We start from the raw sequence: 23311 nt of genomic DNA, 5'->3' as shown, positions 1-23311 counted from the left end.
AGGGTCATTTTCGCGTTTTTCAAATTTTAAATTGCTTACAACTCGAAAAAGATCAACTTCAGGGAAAAATTATAAGAAACCTTTTTTGTCCAGAATGGTCCAAAATATCTAAAAACAATTGTACGAGCCAAAAATATTGATTTTTGCGATTTGATTGCAATAGATTTTTGCAATTCCGTCTTAAAATGGCTCCGAAACAGGCTCAGACAGGAAAATTTATAGAATAACTTTAGTATGAGCGTTAAATTTCGAACTTGGTACGATCCCTCCACAGGTGACAGTCAACTTGTTTTCTTTAATGAGACAATGCATCACGTCACAACTCATTTAAAATCTTATAACATACTTAATAAATGTGAAATACTATTACAATATTAACCTATAATTTTGAAATACTCGTATGAGTAAATATATTGCTACACAAACTTGTTCTTTTTGTAGCGCTTATAAGTGTCGGATTTTGGCCATCATCCTGGCAATATGTACTTTGCATTCTGCAAAGTATAGATTGCTAATCGAAGACCAAGAGGACAATTTCTAATATGGGCAGACTGTGGTGGGACAATCCCTACATTAATCTGTCCATCTGGCACAATGGAGACAGCAAGCTAACAATATTTAGAGCCTTATCACGTCCTGAAGGTCTCAAGTAATGAGGATAAGTAGTAGGGTGGTGCGAAAAATGTCAAGTTGATAATTCCGCGTCGTTATAGTTCGGAAAAGTTGCGATTGGTAATTACAAGAAAAATAAGAAAAAAGAATTATTCAAATCGGACTTTATCTTCCGATCCCGCAACGGACCTAAATATTATAAAAAAAAAAATGAAATTTTACCTTTTCTTCAAATATTTTTATTGATCCTCCGTGTACGTTTTAGTTATCGTTATAGTAAAATTTATTTACAGTTTGCATGATTGAGTGATAAAAAAATAGTTTTGCGCATTTAACGAATATCTTCCGATCCCGCAACGTCAATCAAAATCTACTATAAAAATTTGAAATTTTTGATGATTGTGATAAATTAAAAAATATTTAGTTATCTCATTTTCCTGTTACAATGTGAAGTTCTTCGCTTGTTAAGATATTGTATGACAATATTTGAACAACCGAGAACTCAAAACGAGGGGGTGGTTGCACTTCTAGCCCCATACACGTACCGTTTTCTCCAAAGTAACCAATGAAGGTGTGCTTTTAACATTATTTGCATATGTAAATTTTCTTTTTCATCTATTTGTGTCCAGCTTTTAAACGCCAACTTTGTATTGTGATTTCTTGGTAAAATCTGGCAGCATGGGCCTTGATTTAAGTATTGTCTTAAATGAATCCATCTCTCTATTGGGGCTCGCTAACATTAAAGATTATACGATGCTTCCGTGACCAACTTTACGCACCGTTCGACAGCTTGCGTGTGGCAGGCAGGGATCGTTTTGTACATTCCTGTCTGGCATGTCGCCTAATGCAATGCAGAAACTTATATCTTCATTTGCAACTCTTCAAAGAACTAGTGGAGAAGATTTGTAACATTCCAGTCTATTATTTCAATGTAGTCCTGTGCTTGAAAATTTAAAGGGATGAAATTTCTAATACTTTTTCCATTAGCTTAAGTCTGTCCGGCTTTTAACACTCTCCTTAGCCCTAGCTCTCTAATTGTGTTTGCTTTTACCCTACAACTTAAAATTTTGAAGCGCAGGGCTAAACTAAAATAATAGACTGGAATGTTGTAAAACTATCTTTTTCACAACTTTCTTGAAGAGTTTCAAATAAAGATAAAGATGTACTTTCTTGCGTTACATCGGGTGACATGCCAGACTGGAATGTACAAAACTATCCCTGCTACAGGCAAGCTGACGAGCGGTGCCTAAAGTTGACCACGGAAGCATCGTCTAATGCTAATGTATGCGGGCCCCACTTAAGAGATGGATTCATTCAGGGCAACACGTAAATCAAGGCTCGTGCTTCCAGATTTTACCAAAAAATCACAATACAAAGTTGGCGTTTAAAAGCTGGACACAAATAGATGAAAAAGAAATGTATATATGCAAATAATGTAAAAAACACACAGTCATTGGTTCTTTGGAGAGAAGGGGGTGCGTGTGGAGCTAGAAGTGCAACCACCCCTTCGTTTTGAGTTCTGGGTTGTTTAAATATTGTCATACAATATCTAAACAAGCGAAGAACTTCATGTTGTAACAGGGAAATGAGATAACTAAATATTTTTTAATTTATCAAAATCATCAAAAATTTCAAATTTTTATAGATTTTGATTGACCTTGCGGGATCGGGAGATATTCGCTAAATGCACAAAACTATTTTTTTTATTACTCAACCATGCAAACTGTAAATAAATTTTACTATAGCGATAAATAGAATGTACACGGAAGGTAAACAATTTTTGAAAAAAAGTAAAATTTCATTTTTTTCATATAGGTCTGGATCCCGCGTATGAAAAAAAAAGTTGATTAATAGCAAGCTGAAAATTTGTTAATAGCTTAAGGGTGTCTAGTCGGATAAACTTTGATATATGGGAACACTGTAACAGGGGCAGTTTTAATTGTGGAACAGGTTAAAAATTTGGAACGGTCAGACCACGAAAACGGCACATTTATTTTGTCCGACAGAACAGACTTAAACTCTCCGAACAGAGATTAAACTCTCATGCAAAAATCAGACTGCTATTGATCACCTGTCATAATTCCTGTCATTTGACATATTCTACATGTTCCACTCATTAAAACGCCCATTTGGTGATAAATAGCAGTCTGATTTTTGCATGAGAGTTTAATCTCTGTTCGGAGAGTTTAAGTCTGTTCTGTCGGACAAAATACATGTGCCGTTTTCGTAGTCTGACCGTTCCAAATTTTTAACCTGTTCCACAATTAAAACTTCCCCTGTTCCAGTGTTCCCATATATCAAAGTTTGTCCGACTAGACACCCTTAAGCTATTAACAAATTTTTAGCTTGCTATTAATCAACTTTTTTTTCATACGCGGGATCCAGACCTAATAATTTTTAGGTCCGTTGCGGGACCGGAAGATAAAGTCTGATTTGAATAATTTTGTTTTGTTTTTCTTATAATTACCAATCGCAACTTTTCCGTACTATAGCGACACGGAATTATCAACTTGACTTTTTTCGCACCACCCTAATAAGTAGGGTATGCCATGCGGAATCTATTATTGCAGTGATGTTCATATCTTTTTGTGAACATCGTAGATGATATTAGAGATATTTTCAAACCACACCACCGGGAAAAATATTCGAAAAGTGAAGTGCAGGAAAAAGATCCTCTACTACGAAACATTTGCCTATGTTGTAGTGAAGTTTTCCCTCATCGCTACATATGCATTCTGCTAAGTCATACAGTAAACCAAACCTTGACCAAACCTGACCTGGACCAAAACAAACATGGATGGATAAAATAATAAAGACACAAAAGACCATAAAGAGAGCAATGTTACGAGCAAAATTAACAGACAAAAAGCAAAACAAGTGGGTTAGAAATAAAACAAAAGTCAAGGACGTAAGACAACATATTTATAGCCAGGCTAAAATGAAGCTTCGCAGGTCATGACGTCAGACAAACGGACAATAGGTGGAATACCACGATACAACAATGGAGACCATGGACAGAAAAAAGAGCAGGAAGACGACCCCAGATGAGATGACATTAGAAAGATATGAGGAACGCACTGGAAACAGAAAGCACTAAACAGAAGCGAATGGAGAAAACTGGAGGTAGCCTATGTTCAAAATTGGACAAATTAGAGGGCAAAAGAAAAAGTCATACAGTAAACAACTACGGAAATTATAGGGTGAATCCCTAATTTTGAAAAACAAGAAGAATACTTGTAAACAGTCAAGTCATAAATAATTTGCGATATGCGGACGACACATTATCCCTAGCTTCTACTCAAGAAAATCTACAAACATTACCTGATAGTGTCGTTAAGGGCTGCAAGGAAACAGGTCTGGATCTGAACATAAGAAAAATCAAAATACCCGTAATAAGTAAACAACAGAGTATAAAACCATCAAAATATGTAAATAGTACCAAACTTAAGCAAATTGATCAAATTGTTAACCTTGGATATCAATTAAATTATATCGCAGAGAGTCACAGTGAAACTAGATCCATAATAGAGCAGGCCAGAACCTCTTTTAGAGGGATGTCCAAGGTGTTATGTAACAGAGACCTAAAATTGGCATTGAGGATCCGCCTACTTTGCCGCTAAGTGTTTTCGGTCTTACTTTATGGTGTCGAGTCTTGGACTGAGTATAAAATTTATCTAAATCACATTAAGGCTTTCGAAATGTGGTGCTATAGAAGAATTGTATAAGTTTCTTAGCTGGGGAATATTCGTACTTTCACAATACTTGAACGTCTCAGCATGACGACTGAAATTTTAAAAAGCAACAAGAAGAAAAAGCTGGTTTATTTCGGACATGGAATCAGAGGTCTAAATATAGGTTTCTACAAAATATTCTGCAAGAAAAAATGGAAGGCAAATGCAGTTCAGGACGAAGAAGGACTTCATGGTTGAAGAAATTGCGAGATTATTATGGGATTGATGCAAGAATTCTATTTAGGGTGGCAGTGAACAAAATTAAGATATCTATGATGGTAACCGACGTTCTGAAGGGACAAGGTACATGAAGAAGAAGTCCAGTTGATACTTTTACATTAAAAGAGGAAAAACTGTTTATTGAACACATTAAATATATGTTTACAACATGTGTAACAACGCCAAAATATGCAATTTATCCGCTCGCCTTTTTTATTTCGTACTAAACTCAGAATCGTATTTTTCAAATAACTGAAATATAAACGCATACCTTAATTAATTTTCAGCAGCATTGTCAACACTTTGGGCGACCTATATAACACATTTTTCTGAATTCATTAATCTTACCAAGTTTAATTAAATTTGTCACTCAGTGACACCACCACGACCGCATCGCAAATTTTTCGGGGGTTTATCCAAAATCCGGGGGTAAATCGGCATATGAGTTTAATAAGAACGGTGTTATTAAAAGTAATCACTTATGTGAGCCTACAAGTGGTAATATTTTACGCCGATATGAATAAGATATGTATTTGACACCTTTTTAGGGATATAAATATTTCAATAATAAATCGTTTAATCAAGTTATGGTAGGGGAGGAAAGTATGCTAAATGTGCAGTCATTCGAGCGTTTTGGGGACCTATTGGGTTGTGAAGAGTAGGTTCTAAAACCAAAAAAAAGTTAAGTAAAGTTTTCCATTTTATTGGGGACTTTCCATTTTTAATTTAATTTTCCATTTCCAACAATCGTTTTTTCCGATTATAGCGCCATCTATCCATAATTCGAAAAAATGTTTCAAATAAAAGTGACTAATTTTTACGTAAGGAATCCCAATCTGCAATAAAAAATGAGGGCTCTTATTTAAAATTTTAAAGTAACTCCCCACCTCACATCCGTGGGGGTCGTATTTGGTGCCAGTCGATAGATTTTTCAAACATATTGAATAAGTGCGTTTTTCAGTTTTTCGATCTGATGTTCATTTCGTGAAATATCGCGGGATTCGTATTTAAAATTTTAAATTTACCCCCACCCCTCTCCGTGGCCAGTCGTGTTTGGTATCCTTCGATAGATTTTTGACAAATATTGAGCAAGTATTTTTTAGTTTTTAGATCTATCGTTCATTTCGCGAAATATTCGCTTTTTTCTTGTGAAATTTTGTGACTCATCCATTTCCTTTCGCCCCGTACAAATCGTCAGATTTTTGAAATATACACTGTTTTGCATGTACTTAACTTACCTTATCTTAATCTGACAATTTCGGGTTTTTCTAAGGATAGATTTTTTTCGGCCCCTCCTTAACGAACTCCCCTGTGTTTAGAGCCAATATATGGTAGAGGTACACCTACAGGGTACCAGAGTTCTCCCCATATGATAATCTGAGGCGCTTGAGTTACTGCAAAAATCCCCGTTTGGGCCATAATTATTTAAGTGCTTTGCAGGACGCAGAATTCAGAATAGACCACAGGAGGCCGAATATTCTTCGAAATATATACGAAAATGCGACAAAACTGTAAACCTTGTGGTATTACCTCAATTAACCTTTAACTACCCGCGCATCAAGTTATAAGATAACTACACGCGTGGCGTACTTTGTACGCCACAAGAAAATACACTTAAAAACAGCGGATTTGATTAATTTTTTTGAAAAAATACACTTAGTTGTTTGTTATAAACCTTATTCGGCATCAGTGAATACTTGGAGTTCCTTTTCAGTAAGCCAATTGGGATTTATAACTGGAATCATGGAATAACTGGATTCCATGATAAATAAAATTACTAATAAAAAATTTTCTTAAATGTGATTTTTTACAGGAGAAAAAGTATTGTTTATAAAGATAAATATATTTTGTGCCATAATGACTAAAAAACAATTAAAATATGTACTTATATTACGACTTATAGTAATATAATTCTGGGGTATATTGTCCACCACCGGAAACAACAAATAATAAAATGTAAATTACGATCTTTCCAGAACGCCGATTATAACGAAAATAAAACCAAATTGTAAAGCACATTCCAGTTATAGGTTAGAGAGATAAGCAAGGTCAAAAATTAAATTTTTAAATATATTTCCAGTAGAATTCTTATATCTGGCGTACAAAGTACGCCAGCGCCTGTAGTTAAAGGTTAAATTAATTAAGTATTATATTTAAGAACTGTTTAATTAAATAAAAGCATGTGTAGATAATAGCACTAAAAATAGCATGTGTAATGTTTGTAAATATTACTAATCTTGTTGATGCAGCGGTTTTTGCGACTCAGGTCATGGTTTACATTGAACTAACTAAATCGATGAGACAAATAGCAAACAATTACTTTACGTATTGTCCATGCCGCTATTATCATACTCCTAATTATTACCGCATACTTATTCTACACTAAATGCTGATTTATGCCCTCTGAGTACGTTGGCTCCTGCAAAGTATAACTGGAAGAGATGTAATAATTGAATAAAGTTAAGTTAAATAAGATCCTGCCATGAGGTTCAGTTCGAAGACTCCAATTAGCTTAATAGATGACGAAGGCCCTTTCACACATTATTATAACCTTCATTGCATGACAGAAGATAAAAATTGGCAGATGGTTGCTACAGGAAGATACTTTGTGACAGGGAGGAGTGCGACAGGGAGGGGTGCGACAGGGAGATACTATTGGTAACAGTCATGGAGCAAGCTTTTAAATGATTACAGTGGGACTCAAAAGGTATTGACATCGCTGGATGAAATCTGGAAATCATATTCGATATGCGACAAGCCAGAATTATGCTACAATAACTATGGCACGTAACATAGAAAGTCGGTTTTAAGGATATAAAAAGATTCTGCGTAGATTCTTCTTGTCAGATTTTAAAGACCCCTCACAGGACAACTCATTCTGCATCAATGTTGATATGTTGATACCTAACCCCGTTGTTATATTCACACAAGATACTTCTTCTTATTCTTCTTCTTCTTCTTCTTCTTCTTCTTCTTCTTCTTCCTCTTCTTCTTCTTTTTGAGGTGCCTATCCGTTGCGGATGTTGGCAATTAGCCTGACTACCCTAACTTTGCTTGCTGCTTTTCGGAATAGTCCAGTTTTCGATCTATTTAACCACTTTCTCAGGTTTTGAAGCCAATATATTCTTCTTCTCCCTGGTCCTCTCTTTCCAATTACCTTGTCCTGAAGAGTGAGTTGCAGCAAGCCATATCTCTGTTTATTTCTCATAACATGGCCATGCTATTCAAGTTTGCGCTTTTTGATGGTGTTAATAATCCTGCATTTCTTGCCCAACCTACGTAGGACCTCAACATTAGTCACACGATCCATCCACGATATTCTTAAAATGCTTCTGTAACACCACATGTCGAATGCCTCGAGTTTTCTAAAAAGAAGCTTCGGAATGTGTCCAGGCCTCTACTCCTTATAATTATGTAGAAAATACAACATAGCATCTGATAATAGAGATTTTGGTACCAAGTGGTAAATCGTGACTTCGGAAAAGAGAATTCATTATTATGAACGCTGATCTCGTTTTTCCTATGTGTTGTTTTATTTCACTGAATTGGTCCCATTGTCTGTTTATGTTGGTACACAAGATATAAAATATATAAATTAATGATCATCCATATTCAGCATTTCACTGCCACATAAAAATTTTACTAACACTATCCTTTCAGTCATTGTTTGAAACAATTTACTAATGTAACAAATAAGTGCTTTAGTCATTTAAATATATTATAATATTAAAAAAATATCACTTACCAAAATAACTACTAATGGAATACTCCTCATGTTGAGCGATATTTAGTTTTCTTTAATGTTTAAAGAAAATGTGCCATCTTTATTTGTAGCTGCCATTAAAACCACCTGCAACAAAAATATTCAGTTCAGTTCTTTGCCAATATTACTAGATTTAATCTCACTGTATGTAATTTTAGTAAATACCATTTTAGTACGTTAACGAGGATATGCAGAAAAATAGAATGCTAAATTACTAAAATTATCTATATACATCATAATTTAGGGTTAAATGCACTTAATATACCAAAACTGGTAGAATGCATTATTCGGGCACTTTTGCTGTTTGGTTATATTGGCCAAATCCTCTTAAATGAATGTGGGTTATTATTAAAGACCGGATTATATGTTCATGTATTGACTGAAATATGTGCATATGTATGTCTGAAATATGAGTAAAATATGTTGAAAATATTCCCTATAAGTTTAAAATATGTTCCAAATATGTCAAATATTTGAAAAACATTTAAAAAGTAACAAGAAAATATACAAAAAAATGTATAAAAGCTTTATTAAAAAACGGTAAGTATCTACATATATTATGTTGAAAAAATTAACCTAAATATACCAATCCTATTACCTATATACCAACTCTAGTACCTATTACCATTACTTACCTTTCTACATTTTATTCCTTTTTGTAAAAACAATTCACAATCAAATGTTTTTTAATATTTTCAATAGTAAAATTATGTCGTCTATCCGTTAGTAGTAATTTGTATGTTGAAAAGCTTCATTCAACATCAACTAATTTGTGATTGGTGCAAATTTTAAAACATTAACAATCTCCGCATTTAAATTGATATTAACCAAAGAATTTGGTTTGCTTTCTGTAATAAATTTAAATCACTATTTTTCTGTAAAACTTCAATACATTTTGTGTTTATTAAATGTCCAATTTTTCCAGAAACGTTCTCAACGTTTTCCTTAAATTTCTGAATTAAATAATTAAGAGACTCTTGTAGTGGAAGCGATTCAGTTTCAATATTGAGGATGGTTTTATAAACAAATTCATAATTTGATTTAATAAAACAAAGTTCATTGTGCAGTGACTTGTTTTCTAAAATTGAATTGCATTGTGAAATCGCACCAATATATGTTTCTTCAAAACTTAAAAGTAGGTAGTTATTTTATAGAGCGAAAATATTTCGCATAAAAACAGGCAGCTTTTAACCATGTTCCCCATCTTGTGATTATAGGCTCCGGTGGCAAAGGAGTATTTGGTAATTTTTCTTTGTATATCTAAATCCTTAAAAGCGATTTTAAAAATATTTTCTTCACGTTGCTAATTAAACTATTATTTGTAGAAAATGAATTTCTAATTTCTTGTGCCACTCTTTTTAAACCATGCGCCAAACACGTCACATGAATTAAATTGGGATGTAAAACTTTTAGTTGTTGGCCAGCTTTGACCATGTATGAAGCAGCATCGGAAACCATAATCCAGATTTTATTAGTTGGAACAATGTCAGAGGTATGTCTGCGACGATTTTTGTGACATCAACAAAAATTTCGCTAAAATTTGTTAAAAATATGCCAAAATATGTCAAACGGTCGAAAATATGTTCAAACCATCCAAATATGTTAAAAAAACGAAAATGTTCTAAATATGTAAAATTAAATTAGTGTCAAACGCCTTTAATTATCATAATTCGTCCACATTCTGAAGCGTTTGATTGTATCTTTGATGGTTATCGATATGCAAAAAACATATAATCCGGTCTTTAGTTATTATAAACGCTGCGCAGTACTTGTATAGCATTTGAATACTTTTCTTTGTATAATACTCTACTTTATATATGTTATAGTCAAAGCCCGAATTTCAGGCACTCCTAGGTTTGACTAGGCAATCCTCAGGTCTGACTGACGGTCTTAGTCAAAGCCCGAAATAAATTAGAATTTCGGCCTTTGACTAGTCAAACCTAGGTGAGACTAAGTTGGTCAGGCAAAGGTCGAAATTTAATTTTATGAAATCGGGCTTTGACTAGTCAAACCCCGATCTAGCTTAAAATGTCGTAATCTATTAGATTAGGTTTAATAAAACGTCATTTTTTAAATCTTAATGCTTATTATTTTTATATTGTCGTAATTAAAATAAAAAAGTTAGTGTTTATTTTCACATGTTGAGACATTATGGCATTTAGAGTTGCACAATACGTTAGATTTAGATCTTTACACTTGCATAATTTTGAAGAGCATTTCTTATTGCAGTAGCATTTTATAAAAGACTGTTATCCAAATTTAGAATCTTTTGTACTAATTTCTCTTAGAGACTGCTTAACGTCTGAAACATCTTCGAAGTTAAGAAAATTCCCTTTACATTCTATTATTTGATTTCTTAAAAAAGTGTGTTTATTGTTCCGTATTTCGTACCAACTCTATATAAACCGTCAATTGTTTTATCTTGTATGATACCCAAAATATTTCGAATATCTCCTTTGGCTGTATCAATGCTAGGGAACGATATTGTTACAGTTTTTCCGATCGAAATTGGAGGAATTTTTTTTTTCACTTAATTGTTCCATAGCATTAGCCTGGGCATAAAGACCTTCAGTCGCATTTCCTTTATTTATTTTAATCTTTTCTGTGTGTGCACAACGCATCTATGTAAGTTTTCTTTCAAAACCTTCATAGTATGCACCAATCTCAAATATGCACGTATGTGCGTCAGAGCTCTCTTTTTGGCAAATACAACAAACCACATCTGAAGAAATAATCTGAATTGTGTGACAATTTTCTTCCTCTCCTAGTGACGACGGTCCAGAGGCTTCGTTAGTATTATGGTGATCCTTAGTTTTTTCTCCGATTGCAATATCTTCTTTCACAGTTGACCATAAAACAATTGATGGTTTGTATAGAGTTGGTACGAAATAAGGAAAAATAAACACACTTTTTTCAAGAAATCAAATAAGAGAATTTACTTAATTTCGAAGATGTTCCAGACGTTAAGCTGTCTCTAAGAGACACTCGTACAAAAGATTCTAAATTTGGTGGACAAAGCTTTATAAAATGCTACTGCGATAAGAAGTGCTCTTCAAAATTATATAAGTGTAAAAAATCTAACGTATTATGCAAATCTAAATGCCATAATGCCTCAACATGTGAGAATAAACACTATTTTTATTTTATAAACACACTTTTTTATTTTAAGTACAACAATATAAAAATAATAAACATTAAAATTAAAGATTGACGTTTTATTAAACCTAATATAACAAATTTCGACATTTTAATAGCTGATCGGGGTTTGACTAGTCAAACCCCGATTTCATAAAATTAAATTTCGACCTTTGCCTGACCAACTTAGTCTCTCCTAGGTTTGACTAGTCAAAGGCCGAAATTGTAATTTATTTCGGGCTTTGACTAAGACCGTCAGTCAGACCTGAGGATTGCCTAGTCAAACCTAGGAGTGCCTGAAATTCGGGCTTTGACTATAACATATACACTTCTTATTATATTTTCTAATAAATGTATACCAAATAGAGGGTGTATCAATAATTTCATGATAACTCTTTTTATACACGTATAATTTCAAAACTTATGCATCACCCAAAAGTTATCTCACAGACCTGAATGAGATATCTCACAGACATTTTTCAAATTGCCGTTTAAGTTAATTTACTCGCGGAAGTTAATTTTAACCTAAATAAACAAATTTATATTCTACCTAAATATTAAAATATACGCTGTGCAATTTTTCAGACTTGAAAACTTGATATTAAAATATTGGTAGACCAACATAACCAAGACAAACATTACTTCCTTTCGTCAGCTTCATGAATATTATTATTCAAAGTACAAACACTGCATAATCCACATATTTCAACCAAAGTAAATGATAGGATATTGCCGCCGCTCTGTTTTCAGACAAGTGATAACTTATCTCTCACTCTGATCTAGCATTTCCGCTGCTGATGATATCACTTCCGGTTATGTTTACTTATAATTTTCCAGCCATCGTGTTGCGGTTTCACCTGCGACTCAGTTTAACTAAAATATTTGAATGTCGGCTTTAGATGCCCTCATAAAATAAATGTTTACCAAAATATTTTAATGATTACCATAATTCCGGAGATAAAAACGAACACTCTATTAGGTTTTATGTACAGTGTGTCAATTTGAAAAGGTGCCACCCTCTATAATTTGGTTCCTATAAAAAATCTAAAAATATGCGAAAACACGTTAAATTTATCTATGAGGGGGGCAGTTTGTAGACCACTTTTCAACAAAATTATATCAACGCTTTCACTGAACCAAAAAATTACGTAAATATAATGAAAAAAACATTGATTCAAAAACGGGGAGCATTAATTTTCGTCCAAAGATCAGTATCATTGGTCCAATATAAGTAGATACATTAACTAATGCCCAAAAACATTAATTTTTATGAATTAGTACGTTCATTCAATGTACTTTCTAGTTAAGAATCAATGTATCGGTACATTGAATCAATGTATCGGTACATTGAATCAATGGATCGGTACATTGAATCAATGGATCGGTTCATTCATTCTTAACCAGAAAGTACATTGAACCAACGTACTAATTCATAAAAATTAATGTTTTTGAGCATTAGTTAATGTATCTACTTACATTGGACCAACGATACTGATCATTGGACGAAAATTAATGCTCCCCGGTTTTGAATCAATGTTTTTTTCATTATATTTACGTACTTTTTGGTTCAGTGAATGGCATCTTCATGTATATTTGTGTATAACATACAAATAGTTAATAAGTAAACAAAATGACGACTTAATATCTACATAAATATTTCAAATATAGGTTGAAGCAACGATTTTTTGCTGATTGTCAAACTAATGTTAAGTATTATCTATAAGTTTAAAGAAAAAATCACATATATTTTTAATTAACACAAACAACTTTTTATAATGTAATTTGGAAAAAACTGAATAACTAAATATAACAGAAATTGATTCTTCTTATAAAATATATAAAAATATATGTATATTTATATTATATAAAAAATGTATACCTGATATCGTGAAAATAAATACATCTACAATAACATCTCCATAAATACAACATCTCTCTGGGATTAATTATTTGAAATATAAATAACCCATACAAAAAGCAAATGGTTGAATGGCATTTTTCTTTGATTTCAAAAATCTAATATGATCTTCGACTTCTTGCTGGGTCTTCCCGATGTAAGAATGATTACTGGAAATCTCTGATGGTATATTTTATTAGTTCGTACAAAATATCGATGTAGAACCCAAAGAATAACTGCATTGTAGCCATCTACAATTTATTATAATAATTATTTAAAAAAAAGAAATCTAAATAGTGAACATAGTTGTATTTTTGGGTATCATTTTTTTTTATAGAAATATTTTAATTTATCCTGAAAAAAATTGCTAGATGTTGAGATGTTTATTTTTACTTTGATAGATACTACCGGCTGCAAGAGTTAATAATATATTTCAATTAGGTATTTACGGTTTAATCACCTAACGATTTAATTTACTAATCTTTTATAAGATTACACCATTTAGAAATATTTTCAAATGGTTCCTATTTTCTTTTACCTATGTGTCGAATTAGCTTTTGAAAAAATTTACAGAGAACAAAAATTAAATAATACTGGATATGCAGGATTGAATAATGAAATAGGTACTTACATTCCGTAATGTCTTCAAGGGTAATCTTTTCAAATAAAAATTTATTTGTTTTATCCTTGATATGACTTTCACACTGAAGAAAGGAGATAATTCTTTCGAAATTGCTGTCCCATCCATCAATAAGTCCATTTCCATTTCCAAATGCCACTCCAAAGTCCATATCAATCTGCAAAAGTGGAAATAGAAGTACAACTTTTTGTTATAGAAATCCAACAAAATAATTTATAAATACAGTTAAAAATGTATGTAAATACATACCTTAGAAAAATCAACCAAATCATTAGTGCCAAACACCGCTCCTCAGAGTCTGCAGGGTGACTATCTGCTAGGAGGCTTCAACTGTTGTCACGTGATTTTTTTACACCAATAAAAACACTTTAGAGTTTTAAGAAATGTATCAGTTTATGTACAAGATCATTGCTACAATGAATTGATCATTGATTCAGGTATATTACATTAATACAATGATTGCGTTACATCAAAACAATGTATTGAGTTATTAATCAAAGTCGAAAACACTAATTTAATGTTACGAAAACATTGATTCACTAAACGAGTTGTACATTAGTGCAACGTTTTATATTCATTAATTTAACCGCATAATCCCGATATATAATTTCATATATATACAATGAACAAATTAATTAGTATTATGAAAAAAGTCATTGGATAGATAAAAAGATTCATTGGATTAATGATTCTATTCATTATTTTTTAATGAATAGAATTACATTGTAATAATGAATATGGTTATTACTTAATGACTGCGTATTTATAGTATTAACGAAATATTCATTGAATCAATGTAAAAAAAGTCAATGATTGGCGTTCATTGGTACTATGTACAATATTTTTTCAGTGTTAACGGGGGCAGACACAACCCCCAAAATCTTTAATTGAAACGAGGGTTGAGTTTTACTTCATTTTAAAAACCGTTTAACCACCTTTTCAAAAATAAAAATACCACATACAGATATAATATAGTTGAAAAGTGGTCTACCAAATGTCCCCCTCACAAATAAATTAAATGAATTTGACGTGTTCTGCATATTTTTAGATTTTCTATAGGGACCAAATTATAGAGGGAACTTTTCAAATTGACACATGGAGGGTATGATCACAACTGATTAGTTAATTTCATTATCAACCATCAAACTTATTGGGTAAACAGCTTAAATAGAAAACTCGATGTAGTCTTTTCTACAGATCGAATATTTCGTTATTCCTTTTGTGATGGTTATTTCATTTGCTAAAATTTTTACAGACTCAAAGTACATAATATGATGACCTTCATTCACAACATATGTAGCTAAAGTGCACCTGTCTTGATATAATTTACAATCACTTTTATGAGTATTAGCTCTTTAACTCGTCCATTGGTTTGACCAATGTATTGGTTTTTAACTGTTTTTTTACAATAATTAGTTTGAGCTTTCGCGTAATACTCTAATTAATAGTAAATAAATAAATGAAAAAAATCAGGGGGCCGAAGAATTCCTGTACTTAGTTGGTGAGGAATAGAGACAAACACGGAAACTGACAGATCTGTTTATACTGCTTTAGTTTTCACCCAACCAAATTTAACAGCTCGCAAGGATATTGATTTGTTTTAAAGGAGCCTGTCGTTAGGCTCTGGAGAGGTGAAAATGGGAGAAAATATAATTCGCGGTCATGATAATGGACCTCCATACACCAGCAACCAGCAGAGTGACTGCAGACCTTCACAGATGACTCAACAAAATACCGCACGGTTAGTACAAGCTGCTCTTGAAACACAGAACAACCTACCTCAACAAAATGTTGACAATTTGATTAATAGCATGCCCATGAAAATTAAAGCTTGCATAAGGGCTAGAGGTGATAACACTGACTACTACAAAAAAATAAATAAAAACCATTTTGACAATGAAATTTTTTATGCCATTGACTTTAAAATAGCTTTAATTTGTTATTTCGAGATTATTATTTTGTTTAATTTTTATGTATTGGTGATTAAACTACTTTAAAGTAAATATTGTTCGATTTTTTTTGTGTTTTTTTAATTATCTTGAAATAGTCGATTGGATCTCTATCGATTATCGATACTATATTGTTCTTATCATTGACTTTCCCGCTCCTCGCTTCGCACTGTTCCCTCGGTTCAACACCTCGGAAGGTCACAGCACGAGTTTGTCAATGAAAATAACCTACAGATAAGGACTTTTACATACCAATTTTTGTCCACAAAATTATGTCTACCTGCTGATTACTTTCTTCTTAATAATATTCACATTTTGTATTTATTATTACTCGATCTGTCTCAGTAGATTTGAGTTTGATATCGGAGCGATAAATACACATCAATAACATACCATTAGCGTACCTATTCTGAACCCTACACCATTGTATGGTAAAAGGGACATAAAAAAAATAAATCTTGAAATAGTATGGAAAATCAAATGATTCCATATAAGTTTGGTTGTATGTGTGTGTGTTTGGTTTGCATTTGATACGTCTACATTAAGAGGAAACAGTAGCGATCAACAGGTAGCAAAAACGCGTTCCAAGATTGCGGCTGTAATTTTGAATATTTTTTCGAGATATTTGGCACACGTATTCGTAATATAATAAAGAATGGCGATACAGAGCCTAATTTGAAAAATATATTAATATGTGGAAATTACTCTATAATTAAATACAATATTAAAAAAACGAGCATGTACCGCCATTAAGAAGAACAAAAAATACACATTCTTCAAATAAACTTTTTTATCCGATGCCTAGATTTTGTGTCATTTTGGAACTACTAAAATTTTTTATTTCGTTAGTAGTTCCAAAATGACACAAAATCAAGGCATCGGATAAAAAAGTTTATTTAAAGAAAGTGCATTTTTTTGTTCTTCTTAATGGCGGTACAGGCTCGTTTTTTTTAATATTGTATTTAATTAGAGAGTAATTTCCACATATTACGGCCCCTGCGGGCCTGTCAGCTACTCCACTGTAAACCAAACTAAAACTGCAGCAGTTGATAACAGATACAATTATACAATTACACACCACTTGAAGATACGCAGATGGTGTTCTAGTTTTTTTTTATAAAACAGGTTTTAAAACAAAATATATTTTTGGCGGGGTATGGCATACCGCATGTCAGTAGTTAAGGGTTAAAATGAATATTGTTTGACTTCATATGTTTTTTTAATTAGCTTGAAATAAAAAGAAGTATCAGCGGATTCCATGTTTGGTTATGTGTAATTGGCTTGGATTTGATACGTCGGCATTTAAAAAAAAAAGAATGTGTGTACTTTGTACGCACGTAAGAAGTTATACTTCTATTATATAATTTCAACGAAATAAATATACTTAACAGTTACAATACAAAAAATTAACAATAATTACCAAAAATTAACCAAAACTTAACAATGCCAAATATTAAAAAAAAAAAAGAAAAAAGTATGAATCGTCCGGGATTTGAACCCGCAATCTCGCGATTTCTCGATATCTGGTCCAATGCTCTACCAACCAGGCCATCAAGGCGCATGTTACTGACGTTTCAGATACACATAATTACACATCACGGTGACAAGTGAAATATAAAAATAGATGTTTTATTATTTTACGCCCAAGGAAGACAAATCCAAAGACACAAAATTATAATAAATAATACATTTACTAAAAAACACTAATATATTATTTTAATGGCTTATTTGCGCTGATATATAATTTGAAAGATTAGCAACTAAACGTCATACTGTCTGTGTGGGCATGCGCGCAGATTTATGAAAAATTTTATTCTCAATCGCGCCTAAAGAAGTATAACTTTAAAAACTAATCTGTGTCGCATATTTTATCTTCTTAAATGTTTCGCAAAGTATATGTGTTATTGCGTCGCCGCTCCTGCAATACTTCGAGTAGATTTATCGATGGATTCTTATGTAGTCCTGTCTTCTGAATCCAAATCTGAAAACGGCATTTCGGTATCTCTAACCCTCTTCGAGATAATCGACCTCAAGTCTAAAATGAGACGTCACAATCCTTTTATTTTCCGCCGACACACTAAACGTCAGCTGAAATCGTTTATAGTAAGTAGGCTAGTTTTTTTAATCTGAATTTGTTAAGTAAAGCATAGGTTATTTACATTTGAGTTTGATATTTCGTGAATGTCAAACTTAATTTTAAATTAAGTATTAATAAAATATCAATGACATTTGATAATGAATTTAATTATTATATAAAATAAATAAAATATTCAAAAATACAATTTGAGTATATTTTGAAAGCAATAATTTACTAATAACTTTACAAAGGTTTATACGAGTATACGGCCTCCCCTTTAATGGGACTACCTAATGATAAATGGACTGTTCCATTTGTTATGAAATGAAAATTGTTTTTATAGTCGGTTCGCTAAACTCAGACACAACTGGCTAGTTATTTTAGCAGGTAATTTTTTGGTTTTTGCCAATTTTGCCGAAATTGGCGAAATTACTAATTATTTAGTAATTATTAACTATTTATTAATTATTTTTTTGTCGAATTGGCAAAATTACTGACTAAAATCACTAGCCAATTATGTCTGAGTTTAGCGAACCGAATATATAAAATGTTGTTTGAAATAAAAAATTATGGTCTCATATGTGCAATTACATCCTTCTAATGAAAAAAAATATTTGAAGATTTTTCTCAAATTTTGGATACCAACAACATTTTCATTTATAACTCTTGTATTTTTAATTTGACGAAGAAAAGTTATTCTTCATAGAAAGCTCTTCATGGTCTAGGATTTATGATGCAACCATCATATATCAAATTTTATTAATTTTATACGAGGTATATAAAAAATATGAATTTCGATCAAGAGTAAAGTACCTTTATAATTCACATTTAAATTAGAATGATATAATTGCACATTAAAACATAATTTTTAATTCTGAACAACTTTTCATAATAGCAAATTTTCCATATTATGAATTAAAATACGTAAATAAACCAAATTTTCGTTATGATAATGCTCGCATTTTAAGCTTGTTAATAATATAATTTTCTTTTTAGGTACCCACAACAAAGTTTTGCTTTCAACGGATTTAGCTATACACAACTAAAAGAAAAATTTTATTAATCTTTAGGTAAAAGAATCAACAAACTTCATAAAGAATGTGAAAAAACCTTTTAAAGTAAAGAAGTTATCTTTAGTCACAGGAAGGAGAAAATTTCCTTTGGAAATATTTTCTTGTAATTACAATCGACAATGGTTTGCATAATTAAAAAGTAATCTCAAAAGATTTCAATTTAGAAATTTATAAGCCAGTAGAAATTGTCACGGAGTTTTCAGGAAAATTGGGTCACGAGGAAATCTAATTTTTTTTTAGTACTTATTATAAACTTACATGCATAGAAATCGGCCCACTTAAAAACTTGGTTATTTTTGATGTCTTATATTTCCTGAACCTGTTGGTCGATTTAAGTGGTTTTTAACACGTTATAGCCTGATTCTTTAAAAATGCCATTGGAGTAATATTGTTGCTAAACAGGTAAATTTCATTGTATACCGGGTGTACCAATCAAACTGTGTTTTTTTCTCAAAGTTCGCATCACCCTGTGAAATATTGTAGCATCTATAAAATACTGAAGTTAAAACCCAACTATAGCCTCAGGTTTTCTTAACATTATGTTTTTTGATTCATTCGTTTATGTTGGACAATAAAAAAGTAAGATAATTTTACAACTACACGTGTTCTTCATAAATGCACGGTGTTTTTAAATAAGTGCGGCAAACTTTAAGGGGTAATTTTGCATGAAAAATAATGACAGTTGGTTTTATAAACGTATGTCCGCAAAAGTTTCATTTCCGCGATACGGGATGTTGAATTTTTTCTTACAAACTGACTAAGCTCTCGATTTGGAATTAGACGAATAAGAACGTATTTTTCATGAGCTACAACTTTGTTTATATTTGATTGATAGACCGTACTGATACACCATTTTTTTGGGTTTTTTATATACTACACTTTGCTAAGGATATTTTTTTTCGATAAAATATTTACTTTTTGAGTTATTTGCGAAAAACCGTTTGAAAACGTAGTTTTTTGTCGAAAAATCAACATTTTCAATGGCAAATAACTCGAAAAGTATTGACTTACGTAAAAAACTCTATAGAACAAAAGTTGCTTAAAATCAGTCAATTTATCCATTTCCGGTCTTATCTTGAACGTATGATTTTTCACCTCCGAGAAGGGGTGACTGTCACCCCCCAAGTAAAAGCAACCAACGGCACAATTTCAACTTTGAAGTGGAGGGTAAGTAGAACCTAAATCCAAATTTTCATGCAATTCGGAGTTGCCCCTGAAAATTACACGGTATCGCCGAGTTTTCCGTTCATTTACTGGGCTAATAGGTGAAATATGCTAATCATTTTAGACACGATGCGAGTAAGTTAAATGGTAGAAACAAAAAAAAAACGCACTATGCCGTCACTTTTTAGTAGCACATACGTCGACATTGGCGCATCAATCTTTTCACCCATGGACGGTGGAAGACTTCATTTTTCGTTTTTTTTTAGGTGGGATGCAATAAAATTTAAAAATTCCAAAAAAATTACACGCGTGGTTAAGGGTTTTACAAAGCATGTCTATTTTGTGTAAAGTGGTCAAAAGTTCAGTGTACAAAACCTATTTTTTTTTATTTTGGAAAAAAGCGTATAACTTTTTTTTGAAGATGGCTGCGGGTCTAATTTCTTTGTTTTGTTTATTTCATTAATAACTACATGTATTTCCAATTTTTTTCAGATTTTTCCGTAAGGTTTGCCATCTTCAAAACTACGAAAAACTGTTTTGTAGAGGGTATTTGGGAATTTTACCGATTTTATAGACTTCAAAATAGATTAACTAGTTTTGATGGGAAATAGGCCACAATTTTACTAAAAAGATGATTTTTCTACGGCCGTGCTAAAAGAGCCACTTTCACACACGCATTTCGTTTCCGAAAGTTGCACTTTCCCGCACGGCGTGCGTTAAAGTAAATTTTCCCGCACGGCGTGCGGGAAAGTAAAATACCTTGTAATATGGCATTATAATATATTATAATACATGCAATAAACTAATATTTAGATATTATTTACTAATTTATTTCAAATTTATTTTATTGTGTTCATGTTTTAATGAAATTAGCGCGATTATTTCATTCATAGGAGATTCTGACCAATAAAAAGCAAAACGGTCATTTATTGGGCTACAGGTACTGATATGTTTTAAACAACTAAACATAATATTATGCAACGAGCATTTAATGATGGTCATTTTCAAGCGAGTATACGCTGTGAGCTCGTACGTAGAGGGGATGTTTACAAATTCGCGAGCGCCAGTAGTGACAAGTCTGTAAACCTTTACCGGAAATTTGACATAAATGTCAAAGTGATTAATTTAAAATTAAAATTAAAAACATTAATTATAAAAAATATTAGTTGGTCAAAGCTGTGGTATATATTTTCAATTCAATATATTTCAATATATTTCATATTTTGTTATTTATATTATGTTTTTCTTTTGACTGTATGTAAGCTTTGTCCATAAAATTGTAAAAATTTTCAGTGGCAATAAAGCATATTTCTATTCTATCTATTCTATTCTATTCTAAATATACTTACGTTTTAAATACTGAATTTAAGTTTTTTTAATGTTCCGTAATATGTAATTATAAATCAATCTATCAATCTTAGCGCCATCTACACGATAATTGTGAAAGTATCCAAAGTAAGAAATTCATATTTTATCAATAGAACGTCAAAATGATTAGTAAAATCTTAAAAAAATCGATTACAATTTAATTAATTTTTTGCGTTGTAAATATTAAGCGATAACAATTAAATAATAAATTTAAAAATTACCGGTGAAAGTTGAATTAGTAACCGCTAGGAGCGACACCAGCGAAGCTCAGAGCCTATAAGGGATACGATAATAAGGGATACGAATTCGTATAGAGTACGAGCTTCATAATGAAAATTAAATGCAAGTTGTATACACTATTTTTCCTATGATCATTCACAACAAAAAATATATTCAAATTTATTAATTTTGTAACGCAAACAAATTAAGTAGTTTGTCAGTTTAACAGTTTAGTTATAATATATTGATAACTGTCAAAGCGTACGTATTTGACTCACCATTGGTCACTGCGTGTGTGTCAGCTTTAGCGCTAATTCTATATTGCGATTCTATTGTATCTATCTATTCTACTGTATAAAATCTGCATCATAATGAATATCATTATGATACAGGTAGTGACATCATAATTGATATAAATATTATAGTTTGAGAATAGAAAAAATGTGTAACAGTTACACAACCGACTTACTACACAAAATTTGAAGCGGTTAGGAAATAAATCACAAAACATAATAAAAAGTATTGCTTTTTCATTTAAAAGCTTGAATTGTATATTCACTGGTTAATGGACCCCAAAAAGTTGTGCTTGTATGTACCATTTTAAAATGAGGAAACATTCTCCCCAGAGAGCTCGTATGTTGATTTTGTTTTTATTGCAATAATAAAGTAATAAAAAAGTTTAAAAAAGTTCAGCTTTTTTTATTAATGTACAAAATATTTTTAAACGAACAAAAATATATTTCTCGAAAGCTGACTATATCAATAAATATCACTATAAGCCCACTACGAGTAAATATCACAAATCACAATGTCACTGTTTGTGTTTTGCAAAACTATAAACTTGGCTAATATGCCAATTAGTCAACTAAGAAATTAGTCATGTAAGATTTCACACCTATTTCCTGCCAACAACGTAACCGCTAAACAAGGTCTTCCCTTTAAACTTCATCCTTTTATAAGCCTAGGCCGGAAAAACTTTTTCCACCTACCTCTACCGAAAGTATACTTTTCCGGACCTAATTGTAGGGAGCAAAGTTGTACTTTTCCTCCCTAGGGAGGAAAATATTTTTCCTCCCTAGGGAGGAAAAGTAAAAATGACGTCATGGTATTTCATTCATGAAATATAACTTATTGACGCCCTGTACAATATCTATTTTCTATTACGTAAGTATTTATACATTTTAACGTTTATTTAAAAACACTCTCTATTTTGCAGAATGGTAAAAAACAGTAACTTGTTATTCTGATTTAACAATGTTTACATTAATAATTTGACTTATATTTGACAGTTGACAGTTATATTGTACCTACTTGTTAGTTTTAGTTCTAATAAATTTTGTTGGTTAGTTGCATAAATAAATTAAGTAAAAATGAAAAAATGACTTGTTATTTGAGGAAGGTGGAAAAACCATATGTATAACATGGGAGTAAAGTGCCTTTTCCTCCCTTGAATGATTACTGCCC

At 31.8% G+C, this 23311-nt stretch overlaps 1 protein-coding gene across 3 annotated transcripts in view; it reads right to left on the bottom strand.

The window, feature by feature from the left end:
- The window catches only part of LOC114336520 (ADAMTS-like protein 1), a 1384970-nt gene that overhangs the window by 775822 nt on the left and 585837 nt on the right, over positions 1-23311 (bottom strand). For all 3 annotated transcript variants that reach the window (XM_050655007.1, XM_050655009.1, XM_050655008.1), the window contains one exon: positions 8308-8412. In XM_050655007.1, coding sequence (XP_050510964.1) covers positions 8308-8337 — 30 coding nt within the window. In that variant the 5' untranslated portion in view covers positions 8338-8412. The remainder of the gene's footprint in view (positions 1-8307; positions 8413-23311) is intronic.

The sequence above is a fragment of the Diabrotica virgifera genome, chromosome 6 (assembly GCF_917563875.1).
Source record: "Diabrotica virgifera virgifera chromosome 6, PGI_DIABVI_V3a".
In the NCBI taxonomy this organism is placed as follows: Eukaryota; Metazoa; Arthropoda; class Insecta; order Coleoptera; family Chrysomelidae; genus Diabrotica; species Diabrotica virgifera.
Note: the sequence above shows the minus strand (reverse complement) of the source record. Positions and strands in the feature narration are given on the sequence as shown.